This window comes from Sciurus vulgaris, assembly GCF_902686455.1.
Source record: "Sciurus vulgaris genome assembly, contig: HiC_scaffold_177_arrow_ctg1, whole genome shotgun sequence".
In the NCBI taxonomy this organism is placed as follows: Eukaryota; Metazoa; Chordata; class Mammalia; order Rodentia; family Sciuridae; genus Sciurus; species Sciurus vulgaris.
Window position 1 is genome coordinate 1,216,027 of NW_027632876.1, and position 17,912 is coordinate 1,233,938.

Sequence of the window (17,912 nt, forward strand, 5' to 3'; positions counted from 1 at the left end):
GTTGTGAGGATTAAATGAAATTAAATAAACTACCAAATACAAAAACTTCTTGGAAACTATAAATAAGAGGTTTTAATGAGCCCCACTGGGTGGGGTTTCTGCCTTGGGGAAAAGGATGCATTCAAGACCAACTGTACTCAGCTGACTAACAGAAGCTGATGACAGAGGAGGAAGAGAAGTGGCCAGTTCCTAGGTCCTCAGTGCCTCATTCTTTTCATGGGGTGACAGAGGGGGAAGGATGATGTAACTGAGGCAGGGTTGCAGCTGGCTGGAGAACACATGTGGGGAAGGTGGGAGACTGTGGTTCCTTTTCTCTTTCTGTCATCCCTTCTAATAACAGACTTCAGAAAATAAAAAAAATTCATAGATTACACATATTTTCTTGATTTTCACAATTCATACTGTGAAAGTTCTATAACATTCTTCAGCAATATTTAATTTTTTGCTCAAAATATTATAAAATATCTATATAGAAGCCTATTTTGTTTAATTCTTTTTGTGGATATAGAATATCATAAGCAGGAATATCTCAAACAGTTATTCTTTCATATTTCCATATCAAGAAAGGTGAAACATAGCTCTGCAAATATATTCTATGACTAAACCCACCCTCCAAAAAAATTAGACTATGAGTCTGATTTAAAAATTAAAGAAGTCAAAGTTGCAAACTCAAAGAACACATTAGTTGCTTAGGGTTTTCCTCAGGTGAGGATCAATAATTTAATCTTATCCACTAAAATCAGCAATTAATATACCATTTTTAGTCAAATTGCTTATACGATTAATTTGATTATTTAAAAATATATTTAAATAATTTCTTTAAAAACTATATAAAATTTCTTTATATTGGAATATAAAGATATATTCCAATATAAATATAAATATTTATAAATATTCCAATAAATATAAATATTTCTTTATATTGGAATATTTCTTTATATTGGAATCAGTAAGATAAGAGCCTCAGCTGTTTTCAAAATTTTATAATTCAGGGATTGTATTCTCACTCTTTGGCAAAATGTTTTCTCTTTCATTTTTCAAATAGTTATTATTTAGTGTCAAAACTGAGAGTTGAGAGAAAGTCTGTTATTTCTTATTAGTTAACATGTTTTTACCATTCTTTGTTTATGAGGAGGTAATAAGAATGACTATCTTTCAAACACTGAAAATTCTTCTAATGCGAATATAAGGATTAAATGATTACATATGTTCTGTAACAGGAATGAATAAACATATTTCTTAAAGTATGAATGTCCTTCTATATTAGTACAAAATATGAAACTTAGCCATAAACAAAACTAACTGAAAATAAAGAAGGAATAAAAGATAAAATCCCTGAATTTAGAAACAGTTTAATCTGTTTTAGATATCTGTAAATTAATTTTAATTTTATAATAACCCATGTTTAGAAGATAGGATAAATAAGTAATCAGTTTTTCATTTTATATGTACATGTAAATTGATTCTAGTCCCAACCCTGATAAAATCATCATTGTAATAACATAAAGAAGATGGAAAGACTGAGCAACATAAAACTTTGCTATTTGAGCTTTAAAAGATTTGTTTTTTCTATTTTTTATAACTTACTGTATGATATGGTTTAGTTATGTGATGTCCCCCAAAAGCTCATGTTAGACAATGCAAGACCATTTAGAGGTGAACTGACTGCGTTATGAGTACATTAACCTAATTCAGTGAATTATTTCACTGGTACAAAGTAACTTGGTGGTAACTTAGGCAGGGAGAGAGTGGTTGGAGGAGTTAGGTCACTGGGGAAAAGCTTTTTTACCTGGTGTGTGGAGCTTGCTCTCTGTTTCCTAACTGCCACATCCTGAGCTGTTTTTCTCTGCCACACTCTTCTACCAGGCTGTTCTGCCTCATCTCTGGCCCAGAGCAATAGAGCCCTTCATCTAAGGACTGAGACCATGAAACTGAGTGCCAAATAAACTTTCCTCTCCTAAAATTGCTTGTCAAATGATCTACTCCTGGCTTCAAAATAAAATGGTATCACATCCCAACTTATTCATGCATTCACCAAATATGTACCACCACACCTTTTATGTGTCCAGCACACACAAAATCCTGAGAGAAGAAAACTGGATATGGTTCCTGCTCCCAAGTAGCTTAAAATTTGGTAAAGGAAACAGAAAATATTTGCTTAAAAAAAAGCACTATAGAAATATGAGTTGCCCAAAATTTATGAAGACCAGGTTTGACACAGCACTGGGAAAGGCTAACCTTTCTTTATAAGGATTAGAAGTTTAAACTGAGAACTAAAGGGTTATTAGGGAGTCAAAAAGTCATAGTGACTATTTTTATAAAGCAACATGAAAGAAAAGGAAACTGATAAGGAGTCACATATTAAAAATTAATTATCTAGAAAATATCCTGTAGATTAAACACAATTTAATCAATGTGATTGGGGCTGGGTGCAGTGGTGAACTCCTGTAATCTCAGTGACTCAGGAGACAGAAGCAGGAGGATCACAAGTTAGAGGACAGCATCAGCAACTTGGTGAGGCCCCAAGCAACTTAGCAAAACCTTGTCTCAAAATAAAAATTTAAAAATTAGGCTGGGGATGTGTTTCAGTGTTAAGTATCCCTGATCTCAGGTCCTGGTACAAACATAAATAAACAAACATGTATATATCAGAATGGTATAAAATATGAACAATGGTAAAAATTGAAATCAACTGTATGAAATAAGAGATTTTTGACTTGAAAATTTTTCAGAAGAAAGATGATGTTTATTTATTACTCAAATTTTTAAAAAATTAAATTTGATTTAATAAGATTAAATTATTCTCCCTTTCAATATATCTTTTCTTTTCAGCAGCAGTAGCAGTAGTTACATTTTATTTTACCTCAAATTTAGATGTACCCCATAGAATCAGTTAACCATAATAAATATTCAATTTGCTCTTAAATAATTCCTTTGCCTGTGGGTCTATGTGGCAGCCTGGGGAAGCCTCTGGTGAGCACGCCAGAGCCTGAGCTGGGTGGTGTCCCGGGCAGGGGCTGGTAGGGGCAGGGAGGATGATGTGGGCTCCAGCAGGCGTCAGTCCCTCAAGGGCGCACAGTGGCCCTTGACCTTAGAGGCATGTGTGGCAGGCCCTCCTCACCACCTGGGGGGCTGATGGAGGTCTATTAGGTGCCTGGATGACAAGTGGACAATTCAAGCCAATTCCACAGATCTTAATAGAGCTGCCTCCTGCTGAGCAGCAGAAGCACTTTAATGAAGCCACTGCCAGTGTCAGGCACTTGGATTGGACAGACACTGTGCAACTGACTACTCTGGTTATGAGCAGCTAATGGCGATGCTGGTGAACTATGTCACCAAAGAGCTGCAGGCTGAAATTCAGTATGATGACTAGGCTGCTCTTCCTGGGAATTGGGGGTTATGCTTCAATGACTCTGACTCTCCAAAGGTAACTGAGGAGTCTGGGGGAAGCCCAGTGAATCCCCCTGAGAAATCTGCACATCATCAGTGAATTATCTTACACTGGAGTGGAAGGTCCTCCTGCATAGGCTACCACCATACCAGTCATGGCCAGCAGTTATTTATGAAGAAGCCGTGTTTCACGCTCATGTGTATTGATGTGCACTGGCAGCACTTCTTAACTGTGAAACTGGAAAGAGCAAAGGCTTAGCATTGCAGGCCTTGACTTTCGGGAATCTGGAAGAGGTTATTGTGTTCAGCTAATTTGCTAAGTATACTTCCTTCTCCTCATCTTGTGAAGATGGCTTCTCTTCCAGACGCTTGTTGCAGGACTGGACCCCCTGGATTCAGGGTTTCACTCAGAGCTGGTCTATGGCACAATCATGTTTACCTCATGGGTACACCCCTTTCTGCCCAGTGACTTCTCAGTGGCCTCACAGGGGTGGCTGTTGTTGAGTAAATTCTCAAATGCCAAGCAGGTTGGGCCTGTCTCCCACTAGCTGCACACCTCACTCTCCTCTCCCTAGTATCTTGTTTCTCATCTGAAAACTTATGGTAGTTCCCGAGTTTGGCATTTTAAATGAAATATTTTCAGTACAAAGTATTGCTCTGAGATAGTGGGATACTAACCCATCTGTAATAAATGTGTCCACCCTAAAGATTCCCCTAATTTTGTATTCACTTTGCCTTCAGAAATACTTGACAAATCACACTTTTTTCTAAAAAAAAAATTGCTTTTCCTAAGTTCTTTTATTTGGGGGGGAGTGGATATTGGGGCACAGAGGCACATCCGCAGTCCTATTTTATATTTTATTTAGAGACAAAGTCTCACTGGGTTGCTGAGCATCTTGCTTTAGCTGAGGCTGGCTTTGAACTCATGATCCTCCAGTCTCACCGTCCCTAGCCACTGGGATTACAGCCATGTGCCACTGGGTCCAGTCTAAGCTTTTATTCTACAATGAAATCATTGATCATGAGCCTTTTAACACAAATTTAAAATCTTTCTCCATTTTATCACCAACTCCACAAAATACCATTTTACTATTCGGTTATCTATTAAAGTTTATCATAAATAATATACATTTGACTATAAGAAAGCTAACAAAGATCATGGTCTAATACCAAGACTCACTGAAAAAGAAATGCAATAAAATGTTTCAAAGTTAATGCAGTGAAGTAGACCATGCAACTGAGTTAGAAATTATTTTAAATTGTATTCCTACTAGGATGCAGATCATCATGTTACTATATGAAAGATAAGAAATTTAAAGAATTCAGAAAATAATTACAATTTTAATTAATTTTACAAATAATTATTTAATTACAGTTTGAGTACATACTTATGTATTTAAATACCCATATTTTAAATTAAATTATTTTACAAATTTTTTTTTTCTGGGAAATAGAATACATACAATTCTCTCAAATTGTTGAAGAACATGAAAAATGATTACTTAAACTTATAATCATCACAGTTAGGGAAAGAAAAGAATTCTTAGGCTTGGTTCACATCAAATATTTAAATCTAAAACATTGATGACATGTCCCTTTGGTATTTGTCTACAAATAATTTTACTGTATTTCCATACATTCAATTCTATTGGTTTATCTTTATTTTAGTATAATAAAATATAATCAACAAAAATATACACATAAAATTTGTTTTACTAATGCATTGAATATTTAATTAATATTATTTTATAAAATAATTCTACTCATAAAATGGCCTCCTTTAATGCATACTATTTTGTGTATGTGGAACTTGAAATATAAAGGAATAACTTTTTATTTTATTCAATAAATGTTTATCAAATACCTGTGAAGCATACTTAAAAAAATATTTTCTCTGGAATATTGTATTTACTATGTATATAAAGTTTTGTTATCCTTGACTATATTGCAGTGAATCGGTGTTATATAAATAGGAACTTCAAATTTTTTCTTCCCCACATTACAAAAAAAAATTATTCCTAAAATAGTCTAAATTTGGTATACACTATGCACAGAGAATTAGCATATGAATTTAGAAGTCTAAACCTACATGTATTTACATAAATCTCACTAAAAAGTGGTTATTTCAATGTATACAACCTGATTTTGTTGTAGTTATATGTGACATAATGTTACTTAAGCTATTCAGGAATTAAAATGCAAATATTCATTGTGAAATGATAAAAAATTTATTACTGAGTACCATAAAATGTACAAAAACATATTGTATATATTTTATAATTTATCATAAATTGGTTTTATAAAAATCTAATGAGAGTTTAGAAGTTAACCTACATGTCTTTTGACCTCTGATAATTAGAAATGTTTGATTTTTGAATGATTTATTTAACTATAATAGATGAAAATTTAATAAAAGCTATATACATTAGGCTGTGTTTTCTCTTTAAGTTTTTCTGGTAGTATTAAATGCATTAAATACTTTAGCACTATGATTACAACTAAGGATATTCATTAATTTAGACAATCGGCAATTATACTCTAATTCTAAAGTTTACAAAATGATCTTAGCAATGTTTCTTATTCCTGTTTTGCTAATTTTATTCATCTTTAAATTTATGGAATTTATGAAAAGTAATACTTGTTGAGCATTCAAGTGTTTCCGATTGCTGTTGCAAAAATTATTACTTACTTATTAGATTAAAATAAAGCCTGGAGACTGAAGAAAGAATCCCACGCTTTGCTATTTCTGTCTTCTAGGAGTTAGTGGCATTCTTGGCCTGGGGCTTCTGATGATCTTTCACACTAGGAGAACCAGAAGGAGGCTTCATTTTGCACAATTCCAAATTTGCTTTTTATCATGTTTTCTCTTGAATCTTCTAAAATCTTTCAAGTTTGAAATTCGCTTGCATTTTCATTGAGTTAACCTAGCTGTTCTAGGGTGATCTATTTATCATCTGATTGAAACCTTAATTCTCCCTACAACTTTAATTTCCTCTGATCATAAAACCATTGAATCATCTCTAATTTTGGGGATTAGGATGGGAATATCTTTGAAAGGGTAATGATTTTATACCTCCCACAAATGCAAATGACTCAGGCACTGTTCTATATATTTTTATGTATTATATCTGCAATTTATACAAAACCATCCTCAACCAGAAGAATATTACCAGCTTTCAAACTTCTATGAATCTGACCATTTCTGTGTAGATTACCTAAGCCTCCCAAAACCTCTTTAAGAATTTTTGCTATTACTGCCTCTTCCACTCTTTTCTTGTGCTCTCCTCAGTTGACAATGTATTTGATGATGTCTAAAACTGAGCCTCCACTGAGCAATTTCATGACCAGGCCAAGTTCAACTTTTACCACAAAAGAGTTGTAATAGGTCACTACATTGGGATGGCTGCACTGACTCATGACATGAATTTGTTTTAATGGTTCATAAATTCTGGTCTGGAATTTTTCCAGGTTGATATACTTTATTGTTACATGTTCTTGCCTGGGTTTGCATAGGGAAGCCTGAACCACAGTAGTAGCTCCATTGAAGGTAACCTCTTGCAGCTCATCTGCATCCGTGCAGATGTGCCAACCCAAGGCCTGGGAAGCTGGAGCAGGGGAAGGTGCCCTTATTGTAGCTTCCAGGATGCACCAGCCAGAGGGCAATCTTCCACTTGAAGCTTCCCTTGCCTCACCACCAACACCTTTCCACTGGTGAACACCCTCCCTGCTCCTGCTGCTAAAGAATTATTGATAATTCTACTTAATACATGCAATAAAATTCCGTGAGCTAAAGAGTGAGAAAACAGGACATTCTCAGTTCTAAGAAGGATGGTTATTAGGTTTCAGTGCAAAAGTTAAGATATGGGAAGATTTCTTTGTAGACGAAATGATCAATTCAAGGAAAAGAAGCTATAAATGTTGAGCACTGCTGTTATTCCATCAGGAGGGAAAAAGTTACCTTTGTAATGTCCACTAATTAAAACATACTGCTTCATCACTTGCATTCCAATAAAATTTGTAATACTATTCTAAAATATATGCTGGAAATAGCTTGCATTAAAACAGAACAAAATAAAACCAAGCAGGAAAGAAATGCAATTTCAAAGATACTAAAACCATGCAATAAGAAATGGAAAAATATAAATACATTAATATCCCAACAGATGTTTTAGAATATCATATGGTTTTTATCACACAGAAAACTATGTTTGTATAGTAGATATTTAGGATTAAAAAACCTAGTAGCCAAAAAGGAAAACTCAACTAAAGGTGTATTTCTTAAAGTACAGTAACTAATGCAATAGAAGCCAAAAAAATTATAGGTAGTTATCTCTCATATTTATTGTCTCACACAGGTGCCTCCTCAATGTAGTTAGCTTTATTTTATACATTAAATTAAATATAGGTAAGCTATCATAAAGTTTTTTGCTAAGGAGGTTAGAGTTGTATATTTACAAACCTGTCTGTTAAATTATCTGTGCACTCTTTCTGAAGAGGTAATATTTAATGAAGTAAAGAGAAGGAAGAAGAGTAATTTAATCAGGATAATAGCCAACACTAGATGGGCATGTGAACCTGTCACTATGGAATATACAAAAAAGGGATGGCACCAAAAAAAGCCAACACTAATTGGCTTGAATAAATTATTATGGTGGAATGGGTATATGTGTGTACACATGAAAACTATATCAACTTATGTAAATTTTACAACAAAATACATAAATATAACAATGCACATGATTATACCATGCATAAAATATAAAGTGAATGTTATATTACAAATGTATACAAGAAAGCTAAATAAATACGAATATAAATATTTAAATCTGAAAAAGTATAATATATTCAATATACCATTACATTGAATATTTTATACTGTTATAAATTTATAAGTAAGTTCCTATTGAACTATATAAAATAAAATTAGCTATGTACCAAATCTCTAATTTTATTGAAAAGCTGAAATTTATGAAATTTGATAAGAACATAGTTGGAAATGCTATCATTCAATATAGTGAGAAAATTCATAGAAATTTCAAAAGAACTACCCATAACCAAAATACCATTCCACTTAATTCAAATAATGATTTAAAAGGAGATAATTATAATGCTAATAACAATATTAAATAATATACACAAAGAAATGTTTATGATTTGAATATACTTCAGACTCCACAAACCCCCCCAAAATAAACCTAAGCCTTAGAGAACTTATTGAGAAATATTCTAAGCCCTTTGGCTAAGATGAATTCTTGATTTTCTTTTCTTTCTCTGCCTTTCTATTTGTGTTCTATGACATGCTCTACTGTCTATAATACACCTGCCTGAGTATTAGAGTTATTCCATATTTACATGTCTTAAAGAGGCAGAGGTCTCTCTGACCATGATGCAGTACACTCTGTACATAAATCCATAAATTGCAAACAAGGACATAGAAGAAGATTACACTGTGGAGTCCAGTTTGAAATAAACTCACTTTATACAATAAACCTGTCACATTGACAGAAGAAAGTTGCACTATGATGGCACCACATGAAATTCAAGAAACATCCATCCCAGCAGATGAGCAAATCTTACCATAGCAACACAAGCAATATAGAAAATCAAGGTAATGTGTCATCATCTAAAATTTATAGTTCCATATCATCATTCCAAAAATACCAATATGGATGAAATACCAGACAAAGAATTCAAAGGATGATTCAAAAAACCTTAGTGAAATCTGAGAGAATACAAATAAACAATTCAGAGACTTAAGGAAAAAGATACAGAATATAAAAGAGAAATCAAATAAAGAGAAAATTCAGGGGAAAAGAACCAAACTCAAATCTTAGAAATGAAATACTCAATAACTTTGTTATATAAAAACTCATTTGAATACTAAAATACTAGACTAGATCAAAAGGTACAGGGAATATCTGAATTCAGAGATGATTTTGCCAAAATATTATATTCAGATAAATAAATAAAAAGAAGAAACCTCCAAAACACCATTAAAATATCAAACATTCATATAATTAGCATACCATAAGGTGAAAAGCTACATTCAGAGTGCATAGGAAAAATATAAATTGAAATAAGAGCCACAAATTTCTCAAGTATTAGGAAAGACATGGACATCCATGTTTCAGGGATGTTTAGAGCTCCAATATAGAAATAATCAGAGATGAACAACTAAATTACATGTTATAGGTAAGTTGTCAAAAATGCAGAAGAAAAGAATATTAAATTTGCAAAAGAAGGTGAGTCATGCTACAATAAATGAAAACCCATTAGACAAACAACAGATTTTACAGTCAAATCTCTAAAGGCCATAGGGGCATGAAATAATGTGCTTCAAGTCCTGAAAGAAAATAACTGTCAAAGAACATTAATATAAGAGCAAGGTTATCATTCAGAATTGAAGAATAATCAAAGACATGTCAAAATAAGCATAAACAGAGGGAATTCATAATCACTAGAACAGCATTATAGATGATGTTTAAGAGAACCCTATCTACACTCAAGAGAAATAAAGACAATCATAATCATGAGACTATGTGAAAGAATAAATCACAAAGTGTAGCATGCTAAAGAGATATAGGAAGGAATCAAATATTTATGTAGTAGGCCATCAAACTTAGAAAGGTATAAAAGAAGAATAAATGAGCAACAAATATTCACAAACAACCAGAAGATAATCACTGAAATGGCAGGAAAAAACACATACATTTTAATAATAATTCTGATATTAAATAGTCTGAATTCTCTGATTAAACAACAGGCTGACTAAATACATGAAAAAATAAATAAGACTTAACAGTGTGCTACATATAAGGAACTTATCTAAAATGCAGACAGACTGAAAGTGAAAAGACAGAAAAAGTATTAAAAGCAAATGGAATTTTAAAACATGGATAGCAGTAATTATATTTCACAAATTACACTTTTAAACAAGATCTGTGAAACAAATAATTTCACTATATATTGATCAAGTGAACAATACATCAAGAAGCTATAACAATTACACATGTAAATGTCCTGAAATTTGGAGCCCCCTATTTCATAAAATGAATAGTACCATACATAAAGGGTGATATAGGCCTTGATATAAGAATGATGAATCACTTTAATACCACACTCTCATGAACAGATAGAAAATCCAGACAAAAGTCAATGAATAATCAATAGTTATATTAATAACATTAAGTGGATTTCTCAAATGTCCACAGAATATTCCATCTAACATATGCAGATTACACATTCTTTTCATCAACACGTAGATTTTCCAAAATCTACCACATATATTCCACAAGTACTTCTTTACAAATTTTTGAATTGAAATAATTTATTACATCTTATCTCATCACAAATGGAATAAAACTAGAAATCAACAAGAGAAAATGCAGAAATTATACAAATACATGGAAATTTAGCAACACATTATTTAATGAACCGTGGTCACTGAAAAAAAACCAGTGGGGAAATTTAAAGTTTCCTTGAATTAAATGAAAATGGAAACAAAACATACTTCAATCTGTGAGATATACCTAAAGTAGCCTAAAAGAAATAATTTACAGAATGAATGATTACATTAAAAAAGTAGGGAGCTCTTACATAAATACCCTCATGATATGCACCTAAAATTCTTACTTAAAAAAAAAAATCAAACTCCCAAATTAATGGGAATAAATAGAAAGGCTCAGAGTATAACCCAGTAGTGACTAAAGGAACAATACAAGGGATTAGTAAAACTGAGAGTTGGTCCTTTGAAAAGATGAACAAAAGGCCTTAGCTAAATAGCTGAAAGAAAAGGAGAAAACTCAACTAAATTAAAGATGGAGAAGATGACATCAGAATAGACATGAATGAAATTTAAAAGATCACTAAGAAATATTTTGAAAGACTATATGCCAATAAATTTTAAAATCTTAAAAATGGGCAAATTTTGGAGACAAAACCACTGAAATTGGAATAAAAGGACATAGAAAATCTTACACATCAGTAATAACTTATAATATTGAAATAGGAATAGAAAGACTGAGCAAGAAAATCCAAGATTCACTGCAGAATTTGAACAGATTTTTTTTGGGAAAAAAAGCACTAATTCTCAAACTATTGTATAAAATTGAAAGGATCACTTTCTAACTCATTTTATGAAGACAGTATCATGTGGTACTAAAATATGACAAGGTCACAACAATAAAGAAGACTACAGGCCAGTATCCTTCATGAAAATGAATTAACTGAGGATGAGAAAAATATTTACAATGAAAATTACAAAACAGGCCCCGCCTCCCCGGGCCCCGCCCCGGCCGGTCGCCATGTTCTTCCCTCCGCCCTGGACCGAGCAGCTGGAGCTGGAGTCGGGTAGTGCCTCTGCTGTCGTCTCTTGCTCACTCAGACCCTGACCCTCTCTCTGCCCTCCTTGCACCCAGGCGAGCCAGCCCCGAGCTCCCCGGGCGTCCTCTGTGTGTTCGCGAGGTAATGATGCTTGAACTGAGCTACTAAGGGTTCCAAAGTCAAAACTTCTAAGATTAACAATGGCAGTAATTCTCCTGGGAGATGGTGGAGTTGGGAAGAGTTCCCTTATGAACAGATATGTAACTAACAAGTTTGATGCCCAGCTCTTCCATACAATAGGTGTGGAATATTTAAACAAAGATTTGGAGGTGGATGGACATTTTGTTACCATGCAGATTTGGGACACAGCTGGCCAAGAGCGATTCCGAAGCCTGAGGACACCATTTTACAGAGGTTCTGACTGTTGCCTGCTCACTTTTAGTGTTGATGATTCACAGAGCTTCCAGAACTTGAGTAACTGGAAGAAAGAATTCATATATTATGCAGATGTAAAAGAGCCCGAAAGTTTTCCTTTTGTGATTTTAGGCAACAAGATCGACATAAGTGAGCGGCAGGTATCCACAGAAGAAGCCCAAGCCTGGTGCAGGGACAACGGCGACTATCCTTACTTTGAAACAAGTGCAAAAGATGCCACCAATGTTGCAGCAGCCTTTGAGGAAGCGGTTCGATGAGTTCTTGCTACTGAGGATAGGTCAGATCACTTGATTCAGACAGACACAGTCAATCTCCACCGAAAGCCCAAGCCAAGCTCATCTTGCTGTTGATTGATAGATTATTGGTGTGTTCTAACTAATTCATACGTGCACATGAGGGTGGATAAGAGGATTAGTGTTTGCAGCAGTGTATCATCTACTAATGAATTTAAACTAATGTTTATTGCTGCTTCATTAGTTGGTGGGAGAGAGGACACATACACTCTGGAGGAATCTATTTACTCAATAATGGCACCTTACATTTATAAATTGTAATGGTTGTCTAATAATGTTTCTTTAATTTAAATATGTAAGTTAGAGCTAATGAGATGACCACAAATTAATTAAAACAAAAAACTTGACTATTGTAGAAGTTATACATGGATTGTTTCCCCCCCCCCCCCCCCGAAAATGGAGAACTACTTTGGAGAACTACTTTTATATCTGTATATTTTTATGTAATTAGCAGTCTATTCTTGGTTCAGGGAAATGACTTCCTAAAGCAATAATGTTAAATGTTAAAGATTAAAACCTAATGCATTAAAAAAAAAAAAAAAAAAAGAAAATTACAAAACACTGAAGAAATGATCCAAAGAAAACACTTCAAGGTAGAAAGACCTCAAATGTTCATGGATTGGTATAATTAATATTGTTAAAATGGTTACACTACCCAAATTAATCTACAGATTCATTTTAGTCATTGAAATGCCAATACTATCTACAAATGTTCATAACAGTTTTATTTGTAATAGCAAAACCCAGAAAATAATCAGGTATTTTTAAAAGATAAATTATAAGGAAAATTGTGATACCTTCCTTTTATGGATAATAATAAAAAGAAACATTCCATCAATATATACATATTCATCAGTTGAATTATATTTTTTAGAAATTAAAACTCAAAAGCTTATATACTGTATAATTCCAGTGATGTAACATTTTAAGATGGAAACATTTTGGAAATAGACAACAGATTATTGATAATTGGAGTTTGAGTGCAAAGGGAGCTAGGAGGGAGGTGACTGAAGTTATAAAATGACAGCAAAAGGGATTCTTGTGAAACTCCTCAGTATGGTATCGGTAGTAGTAGCACAACAAAGACAAGTGGGAAACAAAACTAAATTTACACATTTATATAGACACGTTCACAAATGTGTGCTATTAAAATTAAGGAAACTATGACAAGTATATTGTGTCAAAGTCAGTAACTTAGTTGTGACATTATTCCATAATTCTGTGTAATGTTCTTTTTTAAAGAATTTAACATTTATTCATTTATTTTTAATGTGGTACTGAAGATCCAACCCAGTTTCTCACCCATGCTAGCTAAGTACTCTACCACTGAGCTACAATCCTCTGCTGCCAGGGGCGACTGCCAAAAGCTGCACCTGGACCTCATCAAGGAGATGTGGCAGTTCTTCATGATGATGGCCTATGCCTGCTGCACCATTCCCACCTAATGGTGGCCAAATCAGCTTCATGCTATGCAGCAAAACCCAGAGCACCAATTTCCAAGAGTCCTGGCAACGCCTGATACAGACATAGGTGAAGCACATGAAGCTGAAATACTACAACACGGATGTGCACCTTGCAGGCTTTGTGCTGCCTGAATTTGCCCACAAGGCCCTGAACAAAGTGTGCTGAACCCAGGTGACACTGCAATGCCACCCGGGATCTCGGACTAGACTGGGAAGTCTCTGTCGTGCCCAGGACCGATCAGTCCTGGATCAGAGCCCCTGTCAGCTCACACCCACCAACCAAGTGTTCCAGGGCCCAGAATGCCATCTGGCCTGCCCTACTGGGCAGACTCTGTGCATCCTTCTTTCTGGCATTGAGCCCTGAGTCTATACAAGTTCTATACAGCACTCTGTCTCTGCCTTCTCTTGCCACTTAGCAAATGTGTATTTATAAAAAGAATAAAACGTTTTTAAGGTGAGTGAAGGGTGCACAGGCAGGGTTACACACACACACTCAACCCAACAGCTCCACCAGTCCTGAAGGTTGGTGCCTTGAATCCCACATCAGACAGACACAAAATCAAAGCCAAAGTAAGCTGGGTGGGGCAACCGCAGCTCTCTTTTCGTCCAACTCTTGCCTTATTCATGTCCCATTATAGGAACTCAGTCCCAATCTCAGTCCTGGAGCTCCAACTCTGCAGCAGACCACCTTCCACAGGTTCCAGTCCCACCCCAGCCCCAAACTGACAGAAAAACACCTTTCGTTCCCTCCACAGTTCCTTCTTTTAACTCCTCTAGCAAAAACATTTCCTACTAGATTCAAAAATATTTTACTCTTTAGCAAGGATAAGCCAATAAACCAGGTCATCCACTACTGCAACTGGCTTTGCTAAGTGCTGGGTGGCAAGTGCAGTCGTCATCTGACAGTTGAACTACAGGTGGCCGCCCCACGCTGGTCCTCTGTGCCTCTCCAAAACGCTGGGGTAGTGTGGGTCACCATCTATTGGTATTCTTTGCAGCATTCAGAAAGCCGCTGTCCTTAGGCTCTCAAGTCCCTGACTGAGGCTGCACTTCAATTCAACTCATCTTGCGCGGCTGCCACCTTCGGGGACCCACGAGGAGCATGGGATCCGGGAAGACACGGACTTGACCCTTGGTATGCGCTCCCAGCGCCAAGGGAGCCCCACCCACCGGCAGTTGTGTCATATGCCGCCTCTGGCAGTGGCTATGGCACCTGCCCAAATGGCAGCTCTCCTCACTGGAAAGAGCTGCCCCGCGACCCTGGTTCCCCAGCATGCGCTGGCCCTTTCTGTTCACGTTTACCCCGCCCACATTCTACCCTCTTGCTTTTTTCCTCTAGTCCTTCTGTCTCCTTCATTTAGTATTTCACTTTTAAAAAGTGGACTGAAGCTTCTCTAAGTGGTAGGAGGGCCTGTCCCACCCCAAGAACTCTTCCTCTACCTGGTGGTGGCGGTCCTGGCTTGTGCTGGCCCGCTCCTCCTCTCCTTTCTCCCAGCCTTCCTCCTTCCAGCCCTCCTACTAGCACTGGTAGCACAGGTGTAACGCACAAACTGCCTGTTTTCAGACCCACACCTGCCTGGCTTCTGTGCACGACCAGATGCCCCAAACAGATGCCCGGCTGACGCCTCGATTTTCTGCCTCTCTGCTCGCCTGGGTTTTCCGCCTGGCAGGGGAGGGCGAATGCCAGCTGGGGTCACCAGCATTAGGAGCAGAGGCTATGGGCGGCCAGGCATGGCGCCAGGGCCAGGAAAAGCCGCCAGAGGTGGAGGACGCTCGCACAGGGCCACCGCCTTAGGTGCTGAATGAAGCGTCCTGACGCCCTGGGAGGCCAGGCCCGGTGGCCTCGGGGGGGCTTGCTTGGGGAAGTGGGGGGACTCACCCTTGCTTCTCGGAAGTTGGAAGTCTGCTCCTTGGCGTTCCCGAAGTTGTCCAGGAGAATGGTCTTCTGGGTGCTGGGCGCGAGCTCTAGAGCAACATCCGCTGGGTGGAACCAAGAGCCGCGCAGGCAGAGGAATGAGAGGAGGAGTTTGCGGGCACGCGCGCTGCTGGGCTGGGCGAAGTGCTGGGTCAGCAGCAGCAGCGCTTCTCTGGCCTGGCCCGGGGACAACTCGCTGTCCCTGCCTGCTTCATTGAAGGCGGTCCCTGAGGTCCCTGAGACGCCTTCCTCTCTAGAAGGGTCCCCCTTCCACCGAGGGGCACTCCCGCCCTGGGCCCTTGGTGGTGTTCGCCACCCAGAAGGCTGTCACCTATATATACATATATATCTGTTGTATTTATACCTGTTTTATATATATACATATATACATCAGATAAAGCCGAATCAGAGGAACTTTTATCTTTCACTCCGTGGTAACAACAAGGAAAAAGAAAAATGAGAGTTATACCTAACTTACATATATATAAAGTTTAAAATAGAAAAGCAATGAAAATGAAGTGAAATAAATTAGAAAAGAGAATGTTTAGTAGGCAAAAATGAGATATAAATAAATGTGATATTTATAAACCACTAATATAACCAATTAAAGATTCAAAAAATAAAATTCAAAAAACTGAATAAATAAAAAGTTTAAATTATTAAGAAAAATTATTCAAAGTTAAAACTTAAATACTTTAGGACATTATAGGAAATGAAAAACTTTGGATAAAGTAACACAATTTGAAAAAGAAAACTCAGATTGAACAACAGCGAAAAATTAGGAGAAGGGAAAGTTCCAGGAAGAAATAGGGAAAATGTATCCAGTGAAGATTTGAAGAGGGCACCTGTCCTTGACAACGTTGTCATAAGGATTTTCAACATCAAATAAAACCCCAATTCAATTTGTGAGGCAAATGTGGTCATTTCCCATACTTGTAAAGATAAACATTACCATCCACAAAAGGTTAAAGTTTTTAAAATTCATGCAAATTTTTATCACTTTTGCAAACTTATTTTCATTTTATTCTATTTTCCATTACTAGTATTATATATTTATGTTGCATACCTGCAGAATATGCAAGTATTTTATATCCTTTCTTTTATAAGTGATTATTAAAATTGTCCATGTTTATATTAGAATTTCAAAAATTTCCTTATTTTCCAATTACAGTTGTTGGGGCTAGGATTGTGACTCAGTGGTAGAGCACTTGCCCAGCATGTGTGAGGAATGGGCTTGGATACTCAGTACCACATAAAAAAATAATAAATAAATAAATAAACAAAGGTATTGTGTCCATCTATGACTAAAAAAAATTTAAAAAGTGTAAATGTTGATTGGATATAACTTAGATAATGAATTGAATTCTGAAGAAACTAAAAATATATATGTAATCCCACCAACCAGATACATAAGTACATTTAGATGGGAATCTTCTTTTTTAAAATTTTAAAGTTGATACACAATTCATATAATGAAAGTCATAGTTTGACTGTACCATTCAGAAAGTTTTTGTTTACTTATAATGTACAATCATAACCACCATCAATTTTAGAACATTTTCATTCACAATGAAAAGAAACCCCATACCCATTTTTAGTCACATCCCATTGCCTGCCATCTTCAAAGCATGAGGCAAACAACCATCTACTTTCTGTCTGTGGATTTCTCTATCCTGTATATTTTTAAAATTTGTTCTAATTAGTTATATATGATAGTAGAATGCACTCTGGCTGTACATGATGCACATTCAGAGCAGTAGTGTAAGCATATATGTATATAGAGTAATAATGTCCATCTCTTTCCACCGTCCTGTCCCTCTCATATCTCCTCCCCTCCCCTTACTCCCCTCTGTACAATCCAAAGTTCCATCATTCTTTCCTCCCCCACCGTGGATCAGTATTCACTTATCAGAGAAAGCATTTGGCCTTTGTTTTCTTGGGTTTGACTTATTTTGATTAGCATAATATTCTCCAGGTCCATCCAATTTACCTGCAAATGTCATAGTTTTATTCTTCTTCAATATCCTGGACATTTTAATAAATAGAATCATAGCATTCAATCCCTTGTGACCAGCTTCTTATATTTAGCATGTT

At 36.0% G+C, this 17,912-nt stretch overlaps 1 protein-coding gene and 1 pseudogene across 2 annotated transcripts; both read left to right on the forward strand.

The window, feature by feature from the left end:
- Positions 1 to 3,158: 3,158 nt before the first annotated feature.
- Positions 3,159 to 4,141, forward strand: LOC306652330 (protein C19orf12-like; annotated as a pseudogene). The gene has a single exon. The product of its transcript is annotated as a protein C19orf12-like (transcript).
- A 7,782-nt stretch (positions 4,142 to 11,923) lies between these two features.
- LOC306652316 (ras-related protein Rab-9A-like) lies at positions 11,924 to 12,778 on the forward strand. Its single transcript, XM_079125278.1, has one exon. The coding sequence runs from the start codon at positions 11,961 to 11,963 to the stop codon at positions 12,402 to 12,404; it is 444 nt and encodes a 147-aa protein (XP_078981404.1). The 5' UTR covers positions 11,924 to 11,960; the 3' UTR covers positions 12,405 to 12,778.
- The last annotated feature ends 5,134 nt before the right edge of the window (positions 12,779 to 17,912 follow it).